This window comes from Mus caroli, unplaced genomic scaffold (assembly GCF_978045245.1).
Source record: "Mus caroli unplaced genomic scaffold, Mus_caroli_1 scaffold_10, whole genome shotgun sequence".
Taxonomy (NCBI): domain Eukaryota; kingdom Metazoa; phylum Chordata; class Mammalia; order Rodentia; family Muridae; genus Mus; species Mus caroli.
The window spans coordinates 64892708-64915699 of NW_028227265.1; the positions used below are offsets into that span (position 1 = coordinate 64892708).

General features: G+C 44.9%; 1 protein-coding gene across 2 annotated transcripts in view; it reads left to right on the forward strand.

Moving 5' to 3' along the window:
- Positions 1-10920: 10920 nt before the first annotated feature.
- Klhl2 (kelch like family member 2) overlaps positions 10921-22992 on the forward strand; it is a 106696-nt gene continuing 94624 nt past the window's right edge. The window contains exon 1 of one of the 2 annotated variants that reach the window (XM_021169355.3): positions 10921-11280. In XM_021169355.3, the coding sequence (XP_021025014.1) occupies positions 11255-11280 (26 nt within the window). In that variant the 5' untranslated portion in view covers positions 10921-11254. Of the gene's footprint in view, positions 11281-12433; positions 12488-22992 lie in introns of those variants that run through there. The other variant, XM_085843943.1, reaches the window with a different exon arrangement.

Consider the following 22992-nt stretch of genomic DNA (forward strand, 5'->3'; position numbering starts at 1 on the left):
GCTGAGAGCAGAACGTGGAAGCCCTGGTGCAGTCCCTCTGATGCTCAGATGAGAGGTTCATGGGCTTGGCTCTCAGACGTCTGTTTAGAATTTTTAGAAGTTCATTATTATGTGTGTGTGTATGTGACCCTGCACATGTGGCACTAGGCATGTGTACAGGTCGGAGGACAGCTTACAGGAATCCATTCTCTCCTTGCCTTGTGGGTCCTAGGGAAAAACTCAGTCATCAGGCTTAGGGTCAGGTGCCTTTACTCGGCAAGCCATCTTGCCTGGCGTCTGGATAGCTTTTTAAAAGGTCATCCTCTCATGTAAAATTAGGAGAATGAACCAGATGAGTCTTTGAGTGCATTTCAGAAAGTTTTCTCACAATTGAGTTTAATTATGTGAATTAATTATTTATGGTGAAACAAATGGTTTTTAGTACTTCCACTTACCAGAAAAAAAAAAGTTTGACGGTCAATACGATGCCTCAGCAAGGAAAGGTGCCTATCCCTCTGTTCCCATAATCCACATCACAGAAGGAACCCCCACAGGTTGTCTTCTGGCTTCTAGATGTGTGTTGTGGCACAGGCCTGTGTGAATATACAAACAAATAAATGTGAGGGGGAAAAAAAAAAAACCCTTGGCATCCAATTCAGAATAAAAGAAAAAAAAAATCTCTCAAAGATAATTTAACCAGAACAACGGCAAAAATAGCTACCGGTGGACACGTGACATGGATATTTCAAATAAGGTTCATTGTATAAAGATATTTTTATTCACGGCTTATAATAAAAAAAAACAACCAATGAATTTTAAAATTATCCTAGACACTGAACATTAAAAAGCTTAGTTCATTTAAAAATACATAAATTATTTTCATTCCGCCCCCCCAAAATATGGTACTTTACTGTTCTAAAAATACTACACATTCAAATAAACCATAATTATGAATACATATAGCTTCTCACAGTGAGAAGAGTAAAAGTGGATTGTGCTAAATAAGATGCATGTTGCTGCAATATTCAAGCATGCTTTAAAGTGCATCATTATTATAAGTAAGCATGTAATTACTATGGTGTTGGGAAGCTTGCCCAGGAACTAAAACACAAAAATAATGAATTTTCAGCACCATTTGACCAATAAGAGATCCAGGTACCTCAGGTCTGCTGCCCCCCTCACTCAAGGTCTCCTCTGAAAAGGCAAGGGAAATGAAAGACGTCATGGAAAGAAAGAACACAGGCTAGAAGAAGTGGTATCAAAAAATAGAAAACTGAAGGGTTTCTGACAATGAAAAACCCAATAGAGCATTCACATGTTTCCTGGGGAGACAATGACTTTGAGTGTTGGGTTAAAAATTAAAAGCAAGGGGCAGAAGAGATGGTTTAGAAGTCAAGAGCAGTTGCTGGTCTCCTGGAGGACTGGAGTTGGGTTCCCAGCATCATGCCAGGCAACTCACAATCTCCAGCTCCAAGGTCAGATCCCTCTGACCTCCAAGGGTACCTACACTCATGTGCACATACCCACATGCAGACATATATATATAATTAAAAATAATAAGAATAAATCTTTTAAAAAATCATAAAAATGCTATTTCCAAGCCAGGCATGGGATCTGTTGTACATTTGTAATCCTAGCTCCTGGGAAGCTGAGGCAGGTTTGCCTTGGCATTCAATGCCAACCTAGGCTACAGAACAAGATCCTGCCTTAAAAAAAATAGATATGAATAAATAAAAAGAGTTCTGGGCCTGGGAAGATGGTTCAGTGGGCAAAGGCACCTGATGCCATGGCTGACAGCCCGAGCTTGATCCCTGGTGCCCATATGGTGCCACTCTTGCCAAAGAAGCATAAGAAGGGGAGTTGGATCCCCAGAACACACATCAGGCCACCATAGTAGGACACAGCTGCAACCTTAGCACTCTTATATGGGTAGAGATGGGAGGCAAACCCAGGAGAACCACTGGAGTCCAACAACCAGCTAGCTTGGCATGTGCAGTGATGACCATCAAGAGCTCTTCTCTCAAACAAGATGGAAGGCAATTCTGAGGACTGGTACCCAAGATTGTCATCTAACCTCTACTTGTGTACCATTTGAATGAGGGCATCTGCACTCACACATGCATGTGCATACACGTGTATTCACACATGTAATGATTTCTGAGAGAAAGTGCATGTGTTGTGGGAGGGGCTGGGATGCTCTGTGGTACCCAGGTGTACAGCTATGATGGAGCATCCTTACCAGGCAGCACACTATTCAGCCTGATGCTTTGATCTACCGTCTCACGCCCATCATCCTTTCTGAAATTTGTGTGAGTTTAAATCCTAGGCGCACTGGTAATTGGCAGCTGAGCTTTCCCTGCCTGGGTTCCCTGCAGCTACAGCAAATTGGCAGTAAAGTTTCCTTAGCCGCTGCTGATAGCTGATGGTAGCATATGGCATGATTCCACTTACCAGAGACAAACAAACACAAACCCAGGTAGATCTTTAGGTGACTCCTATGATGGAACTGCATAGAAAAACTCATGAGAAGACACAGGGGGTATGATTGATGCATGCCACATTTGAGGAAAGGTTAGGAGAGGGGCTCTCCAAGCTATAGTTTGAATTTCTACTGTAAGATATACTCATGCATTATTTACTTAAAATTTAAAAATGAAAAATTAAAGAAATGTTATGGTATCAACTCATGCAGAAAAAAAAATGTAGAAAACAGACTGGAGAAGAGATTTCAGTCAGTAACAAAGTTGAATTACCTCTTTCTGCCAGGGCTAATAACTGGCTGTTGTGGTTATTGTGTCTTTATATCATGAGTCTTAATTCTTCTGGTTATTTCATTGGAACATCTTGCTATGATTAAAAACCCATAAGTCTTGTCTTCATCAGTGTTCTATTGCTGCGAAGAGACATCATGGCTATCGCAACTCTTATAAAGGAAATTTATAAACTCTTTTTTTTTTCTTTTTCTTTTGGTGGTTTTTCGAGACAGGGTTTCTCTGTGTAGCCCTGGCTGTCCTGGAACTCACTCTGTAGACCAGGCTGGCCTCGAACTCATAAATCCACCTGTCTCTGCCTCCCGAGTGCTGGGATTAAAGGCGTGTGCCACCACACCCAGCTTTTTTTTTTTTTTTAATAATCTCTTATTTAATTGGGGCTTGCCTACAGTTTCAAAGGTTTAGTCCATTTTCAGCATGGTAGAAAGCATGGTGCCATGCAGGCAGACATTGTGTTGGAGGAGTTGAGAGTTCTATATCATGATCCACAGGCAACAGAGAGGAGAGCCTCTGGGCCTGGCTTGAGGCCTTGAAACTTCAAACCCCACCCTTAGTGACAAGCTTTCTCAAACAAGGCCACACCTACTCCAACAAATAATGTCACCCACTATGTACTCAAATATATGAGCCTTTGGGGGCCGTTCTTATTTAAACCACCACAGGCCTAAAAGGATACACTGTCACTATCATGCACCCCATGTGGTTTTCTAAGTTTTGTAAATGGAATCATCAAATTTTCATGCCCAATGTGTGAATCTTGTGTCCCATTTTACCTTCCTTGTTTCCTATGAGAAATCATCGATTGATTCAGGTGTACGCCATCTTTTTTCCTTTGGTGTCTCCTTCCCTGTACAACATGCACGTCACACTTTCAACACATCATGAGTTTGTGTAATTTTTAAAAAACAAATCTCATTTCCAATTTCTCCTATTTGTACAACCGGGTTTCCAGTCTTATCCCAGTACCTGGACAAACACACTCCCACATGCCTACATACACACACTGACACAATCATTCAAGAATTACCTACTTGCTCTATAGAAAGTCTGAGAGTCATCCAAGATCCCAGAACATTCACACCTCAGCCTTATGTCTCCATGTTTCATCCTTGGGATAATATGTTCCCTTCTTTCTAGTGACTAAACATACTTTCTTTTCCTACTTCATAGATATTCAACACATTATTTCCCAAAGATTTTGGTATCTTGTATTCTTTTCTTTTTTTAAATCTGTCTCTTTGTGTATGTTTATGTGTAGGCTTAGATTTTTCAAAACCTACTTTAATAAGGGTTCTGAAATGCTCTGACCCCGTTCTAGCCCACCATCCAAAGGTAGGGAGAAAAGATGGTAAGTAGGACAGGACAGGGGGATGTAGACCTCTTTAGAAGTAGTTCTTTGTGGGAAATTCCAATCTGTGTTTGTCATGATATCAGCAGTCCAGTTAAGTACTGTTAAGATACCAACAGTCCAGTTCAAAAGCGTCACCAAACATGAATCAGCAATGGTAGCACCATCCAGCAGAAACCACCAGGCCTCCGCTGAATAGGCACAAGTCAGTGGGAAAGACCAGGACCAGCCGTAATGCCAAGAGTTCACTGCTGTGTCTCTCTCAATGAAGTGAAAATCAGCAAAGACTCAAGACCAAGGAAGAGTTACACAGCTAGCTATACAAATGCCCTATCACTGTCCACTGCATTTCTCTTATATTCTCTCCAAACATCATGTCTCCTCCCATGGGTCTTGGCTCAGCAAAACATCATGTGAGTCTGTTATGATTATGAGCATGGGCATGCTACATGTGTATAGAGGTCAGAGGATGATCTTGGGGGTCAGTCATCATCTTCCACCTTGTTTGAGACAGCGTGTCTTGCTGTTTGCACCTGAGTACATCAAGGGTAGCTGCTCTTTGAGATTCAGTGACTTTCCTGTCTCCACCTTCCATCTACTTGTAGGTACACTTGGATTACAGGTGCTCCCTTGTGTCCTGTCCTGCTTTATGTGGGTTCTAAGGATTTGATCTCATGTCCTCACACATGCACAGCAAGCACTTCCCCCATTGCACTGTGTCTCCAACACTCCTCGTATTCTTTTATCTACTTTGATTTAATATATTGGATTTATTTTGTGTGTGTGTCTGTCGTTGATTACAATGTGTTAAAGGGAAAATTCTTGCCCTAACCTTCTTGTCAGACCTAATGACTTCCCAAGTCTACTCTTTGGTCATAGTATGATCGCTGAAGAAGGCATCTTGAATGGTTGGCTGACAGAAAGACATGGAACATTTCTCCATATCTTTATTATTTGTTGGAAGCATTGTGTATGCGCTTCTAAGAGTAAAGCAACAAATAAAAGGAACTACGTAGATGTACTTAAAAAGTACACTGCACGAGTCTGAGTTAGAATATATACAAAAAGAGGTAGATGTTTTAGTATCCATTCATTCATTCAGTAACATCTGTTGAATACGTAATGCATGTTTGATATGCTGCTAGACCCTACGGATATGATCATCATTAAGTAGACTAGAATCGGTGCCTTCATGTGGCTTGTATTCCAGAGGAAAGCATAGACAGTAAATGAAATAACTTATGAAAATAGTTTGTTGAATCCAATAAACCAGAATAGGCGCTTAGGAAGTATAGGAGGTATGTTGAGGGGGTAGTGGTTACAACTCAAAATAGAGAGTCCAGTATTTTCCCTCCTGGCATAAAAAAAAAGTCCGTATCTCTAAGCATAATAGAAATAAGATTGGCTTGAATCAGTGTCCCTCAGAAAACATGGCTAGAAATATTGTTTTTATGATTTAATTATAGTTGGTTCTTAACAAAGTCTTTAAAATGGCAACTCATGTTGATTTTTAGTTCCATGAAGAGTTGTTGTGCACGTGCAGCTCGGAGTCAGTCCTCCTCCGGCCGGATCGTTACTGAGGACTGACTAACAACTCACCTTCAGTACCTGGCAGTCTTCTTCAGAGTTCATCAGCACCAGACTGAGAACTAAGCATTTCTTGGCAAAGGATCCTTATGTACAGAAAGAATTCTAAGACTTGGGCCAAACTCACATTTTGGGATTTCTGTGGAAATTCCAACATATCTTCTTTACACTAACATATGAACAATTTGAAGAAGCAATAGAAACTTCAACAGATTCACTCTCAAAAGGTTTGTGGTTCAAAAAGAATATGTTCCACCCGCTAAATGCAACATGGCTTCTTAGCAAGCAAAGTATGGTGCTCTTTTCCTAGTCTTGAGTATTACAACAACTATTAATGAAAAGAACACTTCAACTTTATAATTCCTGCCTATAATATGATTTAAATAATATAGAAGTCATTAGAATGTATACTGGAGTAAACAAAAGAGGAAATTGAGATTTATTTAGCTACAATTATACCAATATGGAGCTATCAATATAGCTTAGTTGGTAGAGTGCTTACCCAGAAAGCACAAAAACCTGCGTTTGACCAGCCATGCAAACTGTGTGTGGTGGTTCTGTGGTCTGCATATGCTTGGCCGATGGGAAGTGGCACTATTAGGAAGTATGGCCTTGTTGGAGGAAGCATGCCATTGTGTAGGTAGGCTTTGAGGTCTCCTTGTGCCCAAGTTCAGCCCAGTGTGGAAAGAGTCTCCTCCTGGTTGCCTTTGGATCAAGATGTAGAACTCTCATTTCCTTCTCCAGCACCCTGTCCTTCTGCAGGGTACCATGTTTCCTGCCATGATGATAATGTACTCAACACCTGAAACTGCAATCCAGCCCCAATTAAATGTTTGCCTTTATAAGAGTTGCTTTGGTCATGGTGTCTCTTCAAAGCAATAGAAACCCTAACTAAGACAGTGGCACACACCTGTGATCCCAACACTTGGGCAGCAGAAAGTAGCAGAATTAGAAATTCAACCTCTTTCTTAGCTACATAATGAGGTTGAAGCTAATCTGGGCTACATGAGACCCTGTCTCAATGTATCAAAAAGATCAATGTGTGTGTGTGTGTGTGTGTGTGTGTGTGTGTGTTAATATAAAGTTACTCTATGTACTGGAGCATCACCCCTTAATCATTTGTTTGACTGCTACCACATCATTGCAAATGTTCCCTGGAATAGTAGAAGAACCCAGGAGGTCTCTAGACAGTGAGGGCAAGAGGAGAGAGGTATATTAGTGCTAACAAGGAAAAGAGAGAGTGGCAAAAATGAGAAAGTCTCAACAAACTGATTCAGAACCTGCTTGGGGTCTGTCCTCACATACCACTGCAGGGACAATCAGAAGCTGTGGGTAGATACTCCTGTATTTGTGTACACATATGTGTGATCTGAGATGAATGGCCACAAGCAAATGGTACTTTTCAGAATTTATTAAGACTTTGGTCTCGTTTTCTCCTTCCTCTAGCACTGCTGACCATTTAGAAAGTTGTTTAGTTCTAGGTAATTTTATAATGAGGCATTACATCACCAGGCCATATAAATAGATCCTATATAAATATATACAAGTAAAAATAGATTAAATCAATTTCTTTTCTTAAAAAGTCACAGAATATGCTTACCTGATATACATTAGTGTGAAACCTATTTTTGGGCTATTTCCTGGACCAATTCAAAGAGATTTTTTTCAATTAGACTTCGCAGCAAATGATGTTCTTTCATTTCTCTGGGAACTTTTGACACAGGGTTGGTAACGTGCAGGTGTGGCCTGCTGGAGGGGTAGTGGGTATCCTCAAGACAAAAACAAGGAAACGCGCATTCGTAGAGGAAACTGAACTCAGGCACAAATGTCATCCGGAAACGAGGGCTCTTCTATTAGTCTGCAGCAGAAGAGCCACAAGAGTCACATTACCCCATCTGGCCTGCTAAGGCTCACCACAAACACCTTCCTGTATTCTCAGATTCCCTTGCCGACAACAATGACTCATGAGAAGGTTTTGCAGGTGCCTCATCAGATTCCACGTATATAGTAAGCCCCCAACCTCTTCGTATCTAAGCAAAAACTCACGCTTAAAATTAGTGCACCTGTGCATGGTTGCACACACCTTCCATCCCAGCCAGCTCTTGGAGACGGAGGCAGGGGGGAGATCTGAGTTCAAGACCAGGATGCTCTCTACATTCGGAGTTCCAGACCTTCCAGAGTCGTGTCAAGCTTAGTGAAACTCTGTCTCAAAAAGAAAAGAGAAAAAAATAGTGCAGCTATTTAAGTATACACTTTAGGCTAACTGTGGGATAGAAACCAAGACTTTTCAAAAGATTTCCATTTTCTTCAGCACCTATTTGTCTTTATTTTAGAGAAATAAAATTTGCCCCCCCCTTTTTTTCTGCATTTCAGGAAGCAGATGACCCTTGTGCTTCAGCGTCTTGAATGGTGGGCTTGTGTCACCATAAACCTATATATCTTTTTAAGACAAGAGTTTCACATAGTCTAGTTTAGTCTTGAATGCAAACTATAGCTGAGGATGACCTTGAACTCCTGACCACCCTACCTCTTCTTCCAAAGTGCTGGGGTTATAGTTGGGTGTCACCATGCCCTGCTTTATGAGGTACTGGGACCAAACCCAAGGCTTCCTATCTGTTAGGTAAACACTCCACTGACTGAACTGTCTCCCTAGTCTGCAGCTTATCTGTTTTTAAATGAGTGATTTTTTCTTCTTTCTTTCTTGTATTTCTTTCTGGTGGAAGGGGTTTGCAATACACAACGTTTGATGTTCTACAGAGGCGTGGAGTCTTTTCCTCACAGTCGCTTTCTCAACCCTGTGATCCTTGCTGTGACACCAAGTTTCTGCCTGCCACATCCTGCCACTAACTCTACTGAAACATCCAATTTCAATTCAGTTAAGTCATTCCTGACACTGATACTGCCAAGGGCTGGCTCACCTGTGTGTGCCATCTTCTTCTTTGCAAGCAATCCATTCTGGCGATGTCACATTAATATTAGCTTCTAGTGTCTTAGGGACTGTTTTATTTTACAAGCATTGAGCAAATAAATGCAGTTTTTATACAGTTTCATCCCTTCGCCGGGGGTGGGGGGTGGGGATCTTGAAGAAAACTCAGGGATCTGGAAATACCGCTCAGCCATTAAGAATGTTTGCTATTCTTATAGCAAGCTGGGGTTTTGGTTCTTAGCGTCCATATTGGGTGGCTTACAAATACTTGTAATTACAGCTCCAGGTAACCCAACCTACTTTTCTGACCTCTTTGGGAACCTGCATGATTGCATGAACATCATAAAATAAGCACTCTTCCGGGTTTACTTCTACAAATGGAGTGGTGATAAAAAAAATAGACATTTATAATATTAGCAGAAAATTGTGATGGACAAAGATGAACCAGAGGAAGATCTAATGGGGGCTATCACTTAAAGTATTTGCCTCGCACACTGACACACCCTTTAGAAATTATTATTATTATTTTTTTTGCTTTTCAATGCTGCAATTGAATCCAGAGCTTTGTATTTGCCAGGCACTATCACTGAGCCACAGCCCCCTATTTAATTTATTTCAACTTGTTATGAGACAGAGTCCTGCTAGGTTGCTAAGGCATAGTTTTCGAACTCATTCTGTACCAGGCTTACCTTTTGCTAGTGAGCTTGTATGTGCTTCACATCCACTTTCTCATCCGACTTTTGCTTTATAAAGCAGGAACTTTTCTTATGGCTCAGACAGATCCATCACGAATACTAAGGAAGTATTATTAGTGATGGATCTGTCTGAGCCATAAGGAAGTCATCATGCAGGCCCTCCGCATGGCAAATCAGTAATGGCCTAACGATCCAGAGATATTAATCACGGCAAGGCATATTTTCTTTATTAAAACAGGTCACCACTGAGCATCCTTTCTTGGCCTCCCGAGTGCGGGGATTATAAGCACACACCAACACTTTTGCAATTATTTAAGTACTTATTGACAGTGCTAGGGATGGAGCCTTGTGCTCCCTCAGGCAAGCACTCCGTTCGTGAGATGCTGGAGTGGCCCAGGGATCATATCTTGGTCTTTTCTGTAGCTACATTACAGAGCTTATTTCAACTAGTCTTGTGACTGTACATACGGTCTACATGGGTCAACTTCCAAATTTAAGTTCACTCCGGACGCTACTTTTCCTGAAGCCTAATCCATCGGAATTCTTAACTGAGCACTTTATCATCTAGAATCTGACCACTTCTTTCAATCCCTCTGACTCCAGTTCAGCCATCTTTCTTTTGTATTTTTGGCTAGACTAAACTTGCCTGCTCCCTTCCCTCCGCGAGTGTATCACTTATACAACTAACAGTAAGCATTTGGCCAGTAATGGTCTAGTACTGCCTCAGCTACAGTAGAGAGTCTCAGACCTTGCCTTCCTTCAAGCCTGGAATCCTGGCTCTACCTCGAGGGTGCCTAGACAGTAAGTTTGGAGTGGAACTGGAGAATTCCCATCTCTAAATTCCCAGGTGTTTCTTCCGCTAGCAGGCATTGGTGGAGAATTTGGAACCCTTCTGCCTTTTCTCAACGTGACAGGCATCTTGCTGACAGGAATCTTCACTGATTTTGCCTTAGCCCTGGACATTCACCCACCCCTTGAGTGGTTCAAGGTTCATGTTAATTCATCTTTGTTTAACTGATACCTCAAGAGGCCTTCTGGACCATTCCTCATCAAAGAGCACGCCCTATCTCACCGCCTTTTCTTCTTCTTCCCAGTGGACATCCTGGGCTCATTGTTTCTCTTATCACGTCCAGATGGGCAGCTAGCTAAGCTAAAGGACTCACTTTTGCTCAGTCACGTCCCCAAGCTCAGCCTAGCAGGTGCTCAACTCAGTTGTCCAAGGACCAGATTAGGAACACCCAGGAAAGACGCCCGCTAGCTTAGGGCTTGGGACACTGGTCAGGCCGATCTATCTCTTCTTGCCTCCGTTTCCCCCTTCGGAAAGGCAGTGAGTGAATGGTCTGCCCTCCCCCGCATCCCCACGGGGGTGGGGAAGGCACTCGGACGCCGAGACGAGGATGTGAATACACCGGTGAATCAGAGCAAGCCGTGCACCGGAGAGCACCCCTTCCGCGCGAGCCCTCCCCGCCTCCGATCTCCTAGCCTCGGCCCCGGGTCTCCTCCCTCCCCCGCGGCGGCGCGCTCGCCCGCCCGCCCGCCGCCTCCTCCTCCAGACGCCGCGGAGGAAGGGGCGGCGCCGAGGGAGGGGTCCCTCCGCCGCGGGAGGCCGCAGCGCCCGCCCGTCACGGCGCCGGCGCCCGCCGGGAGAACCCGGAAGTGGCCGAGCAGCGCGCTCGCCCGCCCGCCTGTCCCGCCGTCGCCGCCGCCGCCGTCGCCGCCCGGCACTCGGGGGAGCGCGGGAGCCGCGCCAGGCACACGAGCGCGCGGGGCCGACGGGCCATGGCCGCGGGGGCCGTCGCCGCAGGTGGTGGCGCGCGGTGAGGAGCGCTGCGCCCCCTCGGGGCGGATGGAACGGGGCTGGGCGGGCGGACAGTGCCGGCGTCCGCGGCTGGTATGGTGCTGGCGGCGGCGGTCGCTGCCTGCGTTCTGAAGCCCGCGAGGAGCCACAATGGAGACGCCGCCACTGCCTCCCGCGTGAGTGAGCGGGCGCCCGGGCGCGCGGCGGAGGGCTGTACGGTTGCGGAGTGCGCGCCGCGCTGCGGAGGACACGCCGCGATCGCGGGGGGTGGCGGGCGAGGGGAGGCGCGGGGCGTGACGGGGCGCGGCGCCCGCAGTCCGGAGGGCGACCGCGGGACCGGACTCTGCCAGGCCGGCCGGCCGTGGGTAGGGGCTTCTCAGTCCCGGGGCGAATTGAACGTTCGGGATGGAGCTGTGCGTGGGGCTTGGCGGGGTGTGTGCGCGCGGGGAGTGGTGGTGGTGGGCTACGATCGCCCTGTCGGTACCCCTCCTCCCCCCTTCCCGGAATGCATGGGCTGCTGCTGCCCATCTCGCCTACCCCTTGCTAGTAGGGAGCGAGAGGAAACTGGAAAGTACCAGACGCCTGGAGTCTAAAATGAATGCAATCTGAGGTTGCTTGCTTCTTGGAATTTCTAATAAAATTAATATCCAAGGAGCTTTTACATCACTCCAAATGAGCTGCGGCCGTTTTAGGGCATGTGATCTCCTACCTGGCACTGCAGAAAATCTTTTATCCAGAAATCAGAGAGAGCATCTTTCGTTCCCTTGGTACCCGGGGCACGTTGATAGTGTTACCGACCTGTTAGGCACAGGTGTCTTTTTTCCTTGGTGCCCAAGTGCATTCAAGATCACCTGCAACAAAATTACTTTCTAGAAATAAGAGCTTTAAAAAAATCATGTGGAAGATGTTATTCTGTACAAGGATTTTTGTTTTTTAAAAAAGTGGCCTGTAAATCTTCGGGAGTTTGAACGTTTCGTCCTCCCCACCCCCACCCCACGCCACCTTCATCAGTTTAACCTTTATGAAGGAGTACAGAGTCCTTTGGATCTTGACTTTCAAACCGCAGACAAACCTCTCTCCAAAAAGGGTGAACCTTTTCATTCGATCTGATTCATGGAACCTTATCGGTTTTCAATGAGATTTGGCTAACCAGTTTCCTTCTATCACCGTTGTCGTCACCAGCCTCTTGTGCCTATTTGGCAGGATTCCAGCTAAAACAAGGGATATTTGGTTTGGGCTGAACATTTCTTTCTTTTTCTTGTTCTTTTTGTATTTTGTATCTTGAGTCCTTTTATGAGATCACATGGGATGATAGGGCCACAGTTTCTGTATGTGCAGTGTTTTGAGCTTGAGTGGAACAGGTCGTGGGGATCTGAAGAGTGGGTGAGTCTCGGCTTGCCCCTTCTGGGCTCATAGAAATGATAGAAAAAGCAAGGGATCAGATGCTGTACAGATGGTGGCAGCTTTGAGGCTCTGATCTGCTCATGCTCCCCAGAAGGTTGGGAAAGCCTCCTGAGCCCCCTGGGAAACATGTTGGTAGAAGGCTTCAGCAGCCTTAGAAGCACTGATGGCAGAATATACTCTGCATATAGATAACATGCTGTGTGATATAGGGTGTGTAGTAGGTAAGTTACTCATGGAAAACTGGCCCTCCCCACTTTTCTGCCGATTAAATGCAACCCCCCCCACCCCCCACCTTGGAAGCCGAGTGAACTGGAGAGAACCAGGGGACCTTAGGATGAAGGTTCAGAAGAAAAAAGGATGGATGTGGAAAACAGACCCTAGAGCAAGCCGAGGCATAGAAAATGGGTTTAAGTCGGAAAACTGAAGTAGATGAGCCGCTCTGTTCTTTTGCTATTGTTGCTTCGCTTTGTAGTTCTGGAACTAGATTGGAAGCTTGAGGTGGAGGAGGAATCCTGGGGTGCTGAGGAGGAAACAGTTGTAGCCTTGCAGTCGCTGGAAAGCTGCTAAGACCTCTGCATTGTTTGTGTGCACTTAATTAAAGCTACAAAGACATTTAATTTGCATTGGGTAGGTCCAAGACTCAAGCCCTCTTCTAGAGCCTGTGCTCTTGCTGCTTAGGTTTCTATGGATTAGACACACAGGTCTTGGCTTCCTACCCTCTGGCTTCTTTGTGTCTGTTCCCTTTAACTCCCTTTTACCTTGGGTCATGCTGTCTGATGCAAGCAATTGCAGGTGAGGTCTTTGGGGTGGGGGTGAGGGTGGGGAGTTGTTTGCTGGGCTTCCTGGCTAGAGCTAGGCTAGGAGCACTCACTGGGAGCACTCACCTCTTTTTAAGCACTCAGTGTTAGCCTGAGCTTCAAGGCAAAGAGAGACGTTTGACCTGGACTTAAAGGGCCTTAGGTAATAGGATGGAAGCAGACTCAGAATTCTCTTGTGTGTCTGTGTAGTAATTCATTCTGTGTGCAAATTCTTGGATGACTGTCTCTGCCTGGCACTTTTCATGATGCTTGTCTGGGCTTCTGTTTTAAGAGTCAAGGCTGCATTGTTCTCTGGGCTCACCCTTCTTCCCTTAGTCTGTCTTGGAGGGGTGGCAGGCATCTCTGCCTGCATTCTTAGTTCCTCATTTTGATTTCTTTTCTGCCTTTTCCACTCTGCCTCCAACTTTTTCTCATCTTCTGAAAAGTCTCATTGATTGCCACTGTACGTCATATTTCCAGTTGTCTTTTTTGCATACTTGAGTATATGGCATTCAGGTTCTGTTTCAGTTGGAGGTCTAGGTAATAGTAAGACCACAGGTTGAAAGATGTGCAACCAAAAAAATTAGGTATCGATGAACGAGTCAGGGAATTCGAGGTGGTAAGTGGGCTATGCAGACGGAGTGAGAGCTAAACAGCCTTGACTTCTGTGGCACTCTTCATATATTAGCCTTTATGGTTATTTGCCTAAAGGGGTTTCCTAATTATTAAGCTGACCAAAGCCTGTAAAGTTGGGATTGTGTGGATCCCTTTGACATCCCTTTTGGAATAGTTTTCTTAGCTCTTGTTTCTTCCCCCAAGCTGTCTTACTCCTCCTAGCCTCTTACTCCTCCTGGCCTTACGGTCTTGGTCTTGCTTTTTCTCCATTCAGCCGAGTAATCATGCCTCAGCTGCCGCCTTATCTGTTCCCAGTGGTCGATCCTGCATCACTGGAAATGCCTGTCATCAGAGGTGTACCACACAGCCAGATAACTTGTTAGCCATGCTCTAAGGGCATTTAGCCCTCCAAAGATGGGTTGGATCAGAGCAGAGGTCTCAGGTCTTTAGATTTCTTTGATCTGTTTAAAGGAAAAAGTCAAGTCCAGGATAGAGTTGCCAAGTTTCTGGTTTTGCCAAGTCAAGAAGTGTCTGTTGAAGAGTAATTAGCAAGTGTCATTATCACTTATCAAAGGCTATTGTAATACTGTTCTCAAATAGAAGGAAGGTCCTGAAGGGATAGTACTTTAGTAGTATAAATGTAAGTTTGTGAAAACTTGTTTCATTGCCCCTATTTTGTCACAGAAACAAAGTAATTTGTTGAAGCTTGATGCTTTGTAGTGCTTCTCTTGCCTGCAGAACCAGGGCTCTTGGAGATTGAGTATGGTAATTGCCAACCCTGCAGTTTAACGTTTGTACACCCATCTATCATACAGCCCATTGGAGTACATTCTCGGTTTCACTTCATTAGTCCTAAATATTGAAGCAGAGTAACTATCATTTCTTTAAACATTTTTTGTTAAATCTTTATTTTATGTGCAATGTGTGTGTGTGTGTGGGGGGGTTGTGTGCGTATGTGTGTTTGTGTGTGTGTGTGTTTGTGTGTGTATGTGTGTGTGTGTATGTGTGTATATGTGTGTGTGTATGTGTGTGTGTGTATGTGTGTGTATGTATGTGTGTGTGTTTGTGTATCCACATGTATACATATGGAGGTCATAGGAGCTGGCTCTCTCCTTTCACACTGTGGGCTCCAGGGATTGAATCTAGGCAAGTTCTTCTGCCTGCTGAACTATTCCAGTGGCTCAGTTCAGATTTTTTTATTCACACTTTTTGAATACGTACTGTGACTAAATTTGGGGAGATTTCTCAGAAAACAGAACAAAATCTTTGATCTCATGGCTCAAACTGGTAGTAAGCAGACATAAATAACATTGTGGGACATGACAGAGAGTAGTGAGGGGCAGAGAGATATATAATATTGGAGATAGTAGAGAATAGTGTGTGTGTGTGTCTGTCATAGTAGAGAATAGTGTGTGTGTGCCATTCAGATAACCTCGGGGATGACTTTAATAAGGTGAACTTAACAGAGGCCAAAGGGAGGACCAGTATTGTAGGGATAAGGAAGAGCGAGCATACAAGCTAGCAGAGTCAGCCTTGCATGGTTTTGCACCGAGGTAACACTGTTCTAGCCAGCATACTTGGCGTGCTATGCAGTGCACCTTCCTACATTTTGGATTGTTGACATCTGTTCACATATTCCGACTAGATCCTTTCACAGATTCTGTCTTGGGCAACAGCCTTTGCTTTTTTATGACACCACTTGTTTTGGCCTCTTTTAGTTTTTCAGTTGCCGAATGTGATTTACATAATTTCATACTTACTTAATCTATTCAACAGTCTTACCCCGTAGGTCTCCTATTATTATCTTCTTGGCTGAGGAAGTGCAAGTTAAATTGCTTTCCCAAGCTTTTACAGATCTGAAAATCTGGTATTCTATCTAGTCCCTTGGGGTCGATCACCTCCTTTTTTTGGGGGGTGGGGGTGGAACAGGATGTTGCTATGTATACCAGCTTGGCCTGGAGCTCTGATCCTCCTGCCTCAGCTTCCTGAGTGCTGGGATCAGAGGACTGCACCACCAAGCTTTGCTTTATGGTTTCTGCAGCTCACAGGAAACACTCTTTCCTCCCAGAAGTGGGTCTTGACCTTATGTGTATTCCCATCTGTATCTTTTTGTAGATTATTTTTTTAAGACAGGGTGTTTCACTCTGTAGCCCAGATTGGCATCAGTCTCACAGTATAACCCAGGGTAGGGTAGCCTTTAGTGTGTGCAAGAATACTTTTGCCTCAGCCTCTGGAGCTCTGAGACATCAATATCTTAAGTCAACACTTACATCTGTGCTTAAAGGCTCTGAAATCTTGGGAGTTTCTTAGCTCCTGTGTAAAACTCCGTATTTCTATTTTTTTCTTTCTTTCTTTTTTAAAATATTTTTATTAGGTATTTTCCTCATTTACATTTCCAGTGCTATCCCAAAAGTCCCCCATACCCTTCCCCTACTTCCCTACCCACCCACTCCCACTTTTTGGCCCTGGCATTCCCCTGTACTGGGGCATATAAAGTTTGCAAGTCCAATGGGCCTCTCTTTCCAGTGATGGCTGACTAGGCCATCTTTCGATACATATGCAGCTAGAGTCAAGAGCTCCGGGGTACTGGTTAGTTCATCATGATGTTCCACCTATAGGGTTAAACTCCGTATTTCTAAGGAAAGCTTCGCAACCTATTCTCAAACTGGCTTCCCACATAACTTTTCCAAGTAGGAATGGAATAACCATCCTCTGGTCCCTGTCCCTGAAAACACTCACAGGGTCTGTGACTCCGCCCTCCCCCACCCCCGCCCCACCCGCCTGCCCCCACACACCTTGTCTGCCTGCAGGAGCTGGAGAGGCTTGCTATCCATAGCGTTCATTACTTCAAACCTGGAAGTTTGCAGTCATCTCCCCTTAAATTTTTCTGGTTTTGTTCTTCACCTTGTAGTCCGTCTGCCAATTTAACCTTTCAGCATCCTAGAATCACGTGACATGGGTAACCACATACTCAGTCAGGAAGCCATGGCCTGTGGTCATTTGACTCTTAAGTCCTTGGTCATGTGCCAGGCTCTGAGGCTAAACTCTTTGTGCCATCGTAAGCCAGGATACTCCAGTCTTGCCTATTGCTCGCACTGCTTAAAGTGACTTAGAGTTCTCGCAGGGCCCAGTTGAGCCCCATCTCCTTGACAGTTTTATTTATTTATTATCCATTCAATCCTGGACTTCAGCCTTTCTGCATCATTGTTAGCTTCCTGGGGAATTTCTAGTCTTGCATATGTATACTGGCTTGGACCATTTCTTGGCATTTGGCCTTGCCTTCTCTATTAGATTTGAGACTAGAGCAGGGTCTTAGGTCAGCCCCTCTTATCTTGCTTTATTATAGGCATGCACTAGGCATTTTGGCAGCAGTTATCTGTTTGATTTATTAATCGCTGTAATTATCTATACATTTCAACTTTAAGTTGAGTGTTGCAATTAAAATTGGAGGCCCAGAGAGTGTATACAGGCAAATGGTGGTCCATCAACATTCTTCTTGATGTTTGTATGCACTTGGTATTTAATGCTTAGGCATATCTGTGGGACAAGCGAATGAGGGGGAATTCCCTTTCATTGATTCAGGGTCACTTGTTTAGTGCTTGGCATAGACAGGACTACCAGTTGGTTCTCTCTGATTCCTGTCTTCAAGTGGTCTTTCCCTATCCCCCAGCCACCCATGAAGATGATAGACAGTTTATCTCATCATCTGAACTGCCAGGTTAAGTTGCGGCTTTCAAGAGATGACCATTGTAGAAAAGGTAGCAAAGGAAAACAAATAAAAAAAACCCAAACAAACCCATGAGTGATAAAAGACACAGAAATGCTCGAAATGGCTCATTACCCCCCTTTTCTCCATTTTATCATCTCATGAAAGTGTTTCTCTGATCATGCTTTGTTAATTGTTTATGAGATATTCTTGAAAAGATGGATCTTGCATAAGACATGCTCTTTCCCCATCCCTTTCCTGGTAATAGTCACTGTCTGGGACAAAAAGTGCCTGATTGTACAGTATTTGTCATGGAGGTGGGAGGGAAAGAGGATGGCGCTGGGTTGAACTGAAGTGGAGCTTTTTACAGCACCATTGTTCCACTATCAGAGAGCAATTATGCTCCAACTTCCATCAGCCTCTTACCCTCAGACAGCCCATCCACCTCCCTGCCAGCGCCTCCCCACACAGCCAAGGCCGGGGCTCAAGAGATGTCTCCCCTGCCCTCCAGTAGTCTCTGACTCCTATTCCTTAATACAACTGAGCATGCCTGTCTTTTCTAGATGTTTCCTTTCCATCTCTGAGTAATTAGAGATGTATCTTTTAACAATAAGAGCAACAACAACAAAAACAATACACACACACACACACATGCACACACACACACACACATTTTCAGAGGCATGAGTATGAGATCGTGAGGTGTTATGCCACACATAGGATAGGAGTTTAATCTCACAAGGTGCCCATACTCAGTTCTAAGAACCTACACAGTGAAGATACAATGTATGTGTGTGTGTGTGTGTATGTATGTATGTATATATGTATGTATGTATGTATGTATGTATCTCTCTGCCCTTCCTCCCTCCCTCCCTCCCTCCCTCCCTCCCTCCCTCCCTCCTTTCCTTCCTTCCTTCCTTCCTTCCTTCCTTCCTTCCTTCCTTCCTTCTTGCTGGGGTGAGACTCTCACTCAGAGCCTCACACATCCTAAGCAGTGTCTACCATCTCTGTAGTACATCCTCAACCCAGTCCAAGCTCTGGGGATAATAGGGTAGACATTCCCAATTTTTTTAAAAGCCATATCTATTTGGTGATTACTGTTAGGTTTATTGATTATAGTTTGTGCAATGGTACAACTAAAGCCCAAGTAATGCTTAAATTCCATACACTTGTAGAAAAATTGCCTTTACAACATTGCAACAATTTCAACCATAACCTTGCCATGAACTAAGTGTTGACCGAGGAAAACTTTCTGCTTTCTCAGCCTCTCAGTGATTTGCTGATTATTGGGAGATACCATGGGGCAGGGATGAAGGGAGCTCTGAGGGAATATTGTTGGGAAGTTTTATTATAGAGTGGTATGATAAATACTTGTGAAGACAGTCATTAGGTTCTAGTCTATATTTCCAATATCTGGTCTTGTTTTAAGTGGATCACTGCTAGTAACTCGCCAAGCTTCTGAAAGTACATTTGGCAGGGGAGACAGCGAGAGCACAGGAGAAATATTATAAAGTACTGGGGAAACTTCAGAGCAGTACGGCACGGATGGTGACTTTGAAAACAACAGCTGCTGACGTGAACTTGGCAGAAGTTTGTGAGTAATGGTGGCTGACTCATTGCAAGCTGGGGAGTCTTGCAGCTTTAGAGGTGAGCAGGCAGAGGGTAGAGCAGAGATGGTGGCCACCACCCAGGGGCCAAGCATTTACATCCTAAGTGCCATAGTGTCTTTGGTCCCCTGGGAAAATTTGCAGCCATAGCATACCCATGACTTGTAGCACCAGAGAACACTAAAGTTATAAACAACCCAGATTCTCTAAAGTGCTTGTTCTCCATCTGGGATGATCGGCCTAGGGTGGGAGGGTAAGTGGGAGGTAAGGCGTGTTACATCACCAGTTGTTATTGTTTTTAAAAATCATGCATGGCTGCTTTCACCCCTGTCCCCCAGAGATACCATCGTTCTGGCTGCCATATTTCTGAAAAGGTCTTGCCTGACTCCTTATAGGAGGACAGATGGATCTGCATGGTTTGAGAAACTGATTGGGTTTTTCAGGGGTATATATGTGTGTGTGTGTGTGTGTGTGTGTGTGTGTGTGTGTGTGTGTGGTCTGTGGACTCTGGGCATGAGCATGCATTCTTGTGCCAGAAGAGGATGCTGGGTGTCCTGTGCTAGTTTACTTTCTGTTGCCGTGGTAAACACCATGACCAAAAGCAAGTTGGGGTGGGGGGACTTATTTCATCTTAGGTTACAGTCGCTCATCTTGAAGTCAAGCAGGAGTTTGAAGCAGAAGTCATGGAGGAATGCTGCTTGCTGGATGGCTCTAGCTCTCTCTGATAATACTATTACTCTGCTCAGGCCTACCAGCTTAGGGGTGGTACCATCAACAGCGGATTGGACTGTCCCATAATCAAGAAGCAAAACAACTCCCATGGACGGGCTCACAAGCCAGTCTCAGGGGAGCAGCAGTCCCTTAAATGAGGGTCCTGCTTACAGGTGACTAGTTTATGTCAAGTTGAAATGAACAGTTAACCATACAAACTTGGTCACTCTCTTCCTGCTTGCTTTCAGACAGGGTCTCTCTCTGAGCTTAGAGCTAGGCTGGTCACCAGCAGGTTCCACTGATGGCTCCCTGTCCTGCTCGCTCGCCACAGTGCTGGGTCAGGGGCATGTGAACAGTCCTGCCTGGCTTTTCATGAGGGTTCTGAGATCTAAACTCAGATCCTCATGCTTACACAAGGTCTTCTAACCTCTGAGCCATCTCTCCAGCCCTTTTCTCCTATTTCTATTCTCCATCCTTTAAAACAAACCCAGAAACTACTGTTCTTAATCAAATAGCATGGAAGAGATTATCTGTCCTGTCTGTGTTGTTGGCGTGCTTTTAACCCTTTGCCTGGTTTTGAAAAATCTTGACTATTTTAGAATTCTTCAGGTTAGAGTGTTTTCCTGAGGTGTGAGAATACACAAGGTAGGGTGACATGGTCAACACAGTTACAGAGCTCGCCTGGGAGTCTGTGGAGGTCAGGCATTTGGGTAATAACCTGAGAAGTATCGCCTCTGTAGCCCAGTTAAACTGTATGCTGGAATTTAAACTCTCAGAAATGGCAACTGATGCTGGGTAGATGGTGGTAGCTCATGCCTTTAATCCCAGCAGAGGCAGGTGAATATGTGAGTTTTAGGCCAGCCTGGTTTATGGATCAAGTTCTAGGACAGCCAGGGCTACACAGAGAACCCTTTCTCAAAAAACCAAACCACCAACGCCCCCCAAAAAACCCAAACCCAACAACAACAACAACAAGAAACCAAACAACCAACCCCCCACCCCCTCCAAAAAAAAAAAAAAAAGAAAAGAAAGGATGGCAGCTGGCAGCTTTCTCTGATGTGTTTTTGATAACAATATGTACCAGTTGGGTAAGAATGGTTGTGGAGTGTAGAATTGAGGCGAGAAGGGTGAAGGGACTTTGAAAAAGTGTCTCTATGGATATCCCCAGAAGGCAGTGCCCAGTGTTCCTGGAGATGGCTGCTCTTGGTTCGGAGGCAAGAAGGGACGGGAACCTAGGCACACAGGGTGTAGTTTCTAGGGTAAACTTTTACACCCCTCCTCCCGCCCCCCCCAGTAGGTGCTCTTAGTAGCTACAGTTTTAACATGGTGTGTCATGTCTTGCTCCATTCTGCTAATGACCACACATCTAACACAAAGTCATATAGGAAAGAAGGACTCGTGGGAAGGACTTTAATAGTGGGAGAGGCTGTGCTCGTGAGTGGCTCTCAGTACAAAGACCACTTGAGAACGGAAAGCCAGCGTTACTTCTTCCTTATTCTTTTTAAGTCTTTGAATAAACATAATGGAAGAAGCTGAAAATCGCTTTAAGGAAGTACCACTACCATGTGCCTTGATGATGTGTATTCATTAGTATTCATTCTGTAAAGCAGCCTTAGTATTCATTCTGTAAAGCCAGGAGTTTCTTTCTGCTCTGAGCTCACTCTTTTGAGACAGGGCCTTGCAGTATTGTTTAAGGGTAGCCTTGAACTTGTGATCTTCCTCAGTTTATAGAAATGCTGGGGTTACAGGTGTGTTCCTACCGCACCCACTCATAAATCCTAATTTTAAAAGGTTTATTTATTTCATGGCTGTTTTGCCTGCCTGCATGTACATGAACCGTGTGCATGCCTGCATGTACATGAGCCGTGTGCATGCCTGCTGCCAGCACAGGCCGGAAGAGTCGGGTCTCCGGAGGCAGGTAGCTGTGGGGTGCAGTGTCAGTGCTGGGAACCGAACCCTGCTCTCCTACAAGAGCAGCTAATGCTCGTAACTGCTAAGTCATCTTCCAGCCCCTCTTAATTACTAAAAAAATTTAAAACATCTGTCTGTGTGTCTGCCTGCCTGCCTGCCTGCCTGCCTGTCTGTCTGTCTCTGCTGAGGAAGGTATGTGCTTGCTATATCTTATGTGTGTAGGTCAAAGGACAGGAAGAGGGAGTTGATTCTCTTTTTCCACTATGTGGGTCCCTGGGGTTGAAGTCAGGCTGTTTAGCTTAGAGATCAGTGCATTTTCTCACTGAGACATCTCATGGGCTCCTGATTTGGTCATGTCGGTATAAAGCTCTTAACTGTTAAACCATGAAGTTTTGTTTTTGTTTTTTTCTTTTGAACAGGTAGTCCATTTGTTTCTGTTCTGAACATTCAACACTCTCCTGTGATTATTATTATCACTAATTTTCACTTACAATATTTTCCAGCTGTTGTAGGGGTTTGCCTGGGTCCCACAGAGTTTGAGTTGGAATCCGCTGTGTCCTGTGCTGTGAGATCAGAGATACCTGCCTTCTGTGTCATGGATCTCCCCAGTCCTCCCCCCCCCCCCCCCGCCTCTTAGACTTACCAGATTATTCCCTTTCCACGATCTTTTTCCTTTTTAGCATTTGAGCACATGTGTAGTGCACATGCGTTTGAGGGCCACAGGTCGACACTGTTTGTTTCCGTCCATAGCTGTGCATCTTAGTTTTTGAGACAGGGTCTTTTCCCAGATCTGGGAGCTTGCTCATTGGCTGGTCAGCCGGCACTCCCATTGCTAGGGTTGCAGCTGTCCATCAGATGCTTGGCTCTTCTGTGGGTGCTGGAGATCTCAGTCTAGGCCTTCTGCTTGTGCGTCAGGCACTTTTCTAACCGAGCCATCTCCCTAGCTCTCTAACATCCTTTCTTTAAAAAAAAAAAAAAAATGTGTGTGTCTGCACTCTGCTCATGGCTGGTGCTCACAGAGGCCAGAAGCGGGTGGAGGATCGCCTGGAACTGCAGGACAGAAAGGGTTATGAGCTGCTATGTGGGTGCTTGCGAATTGAGCTCAGGTCTGGAAGAGTAGCCAGTATTCTCTAACCA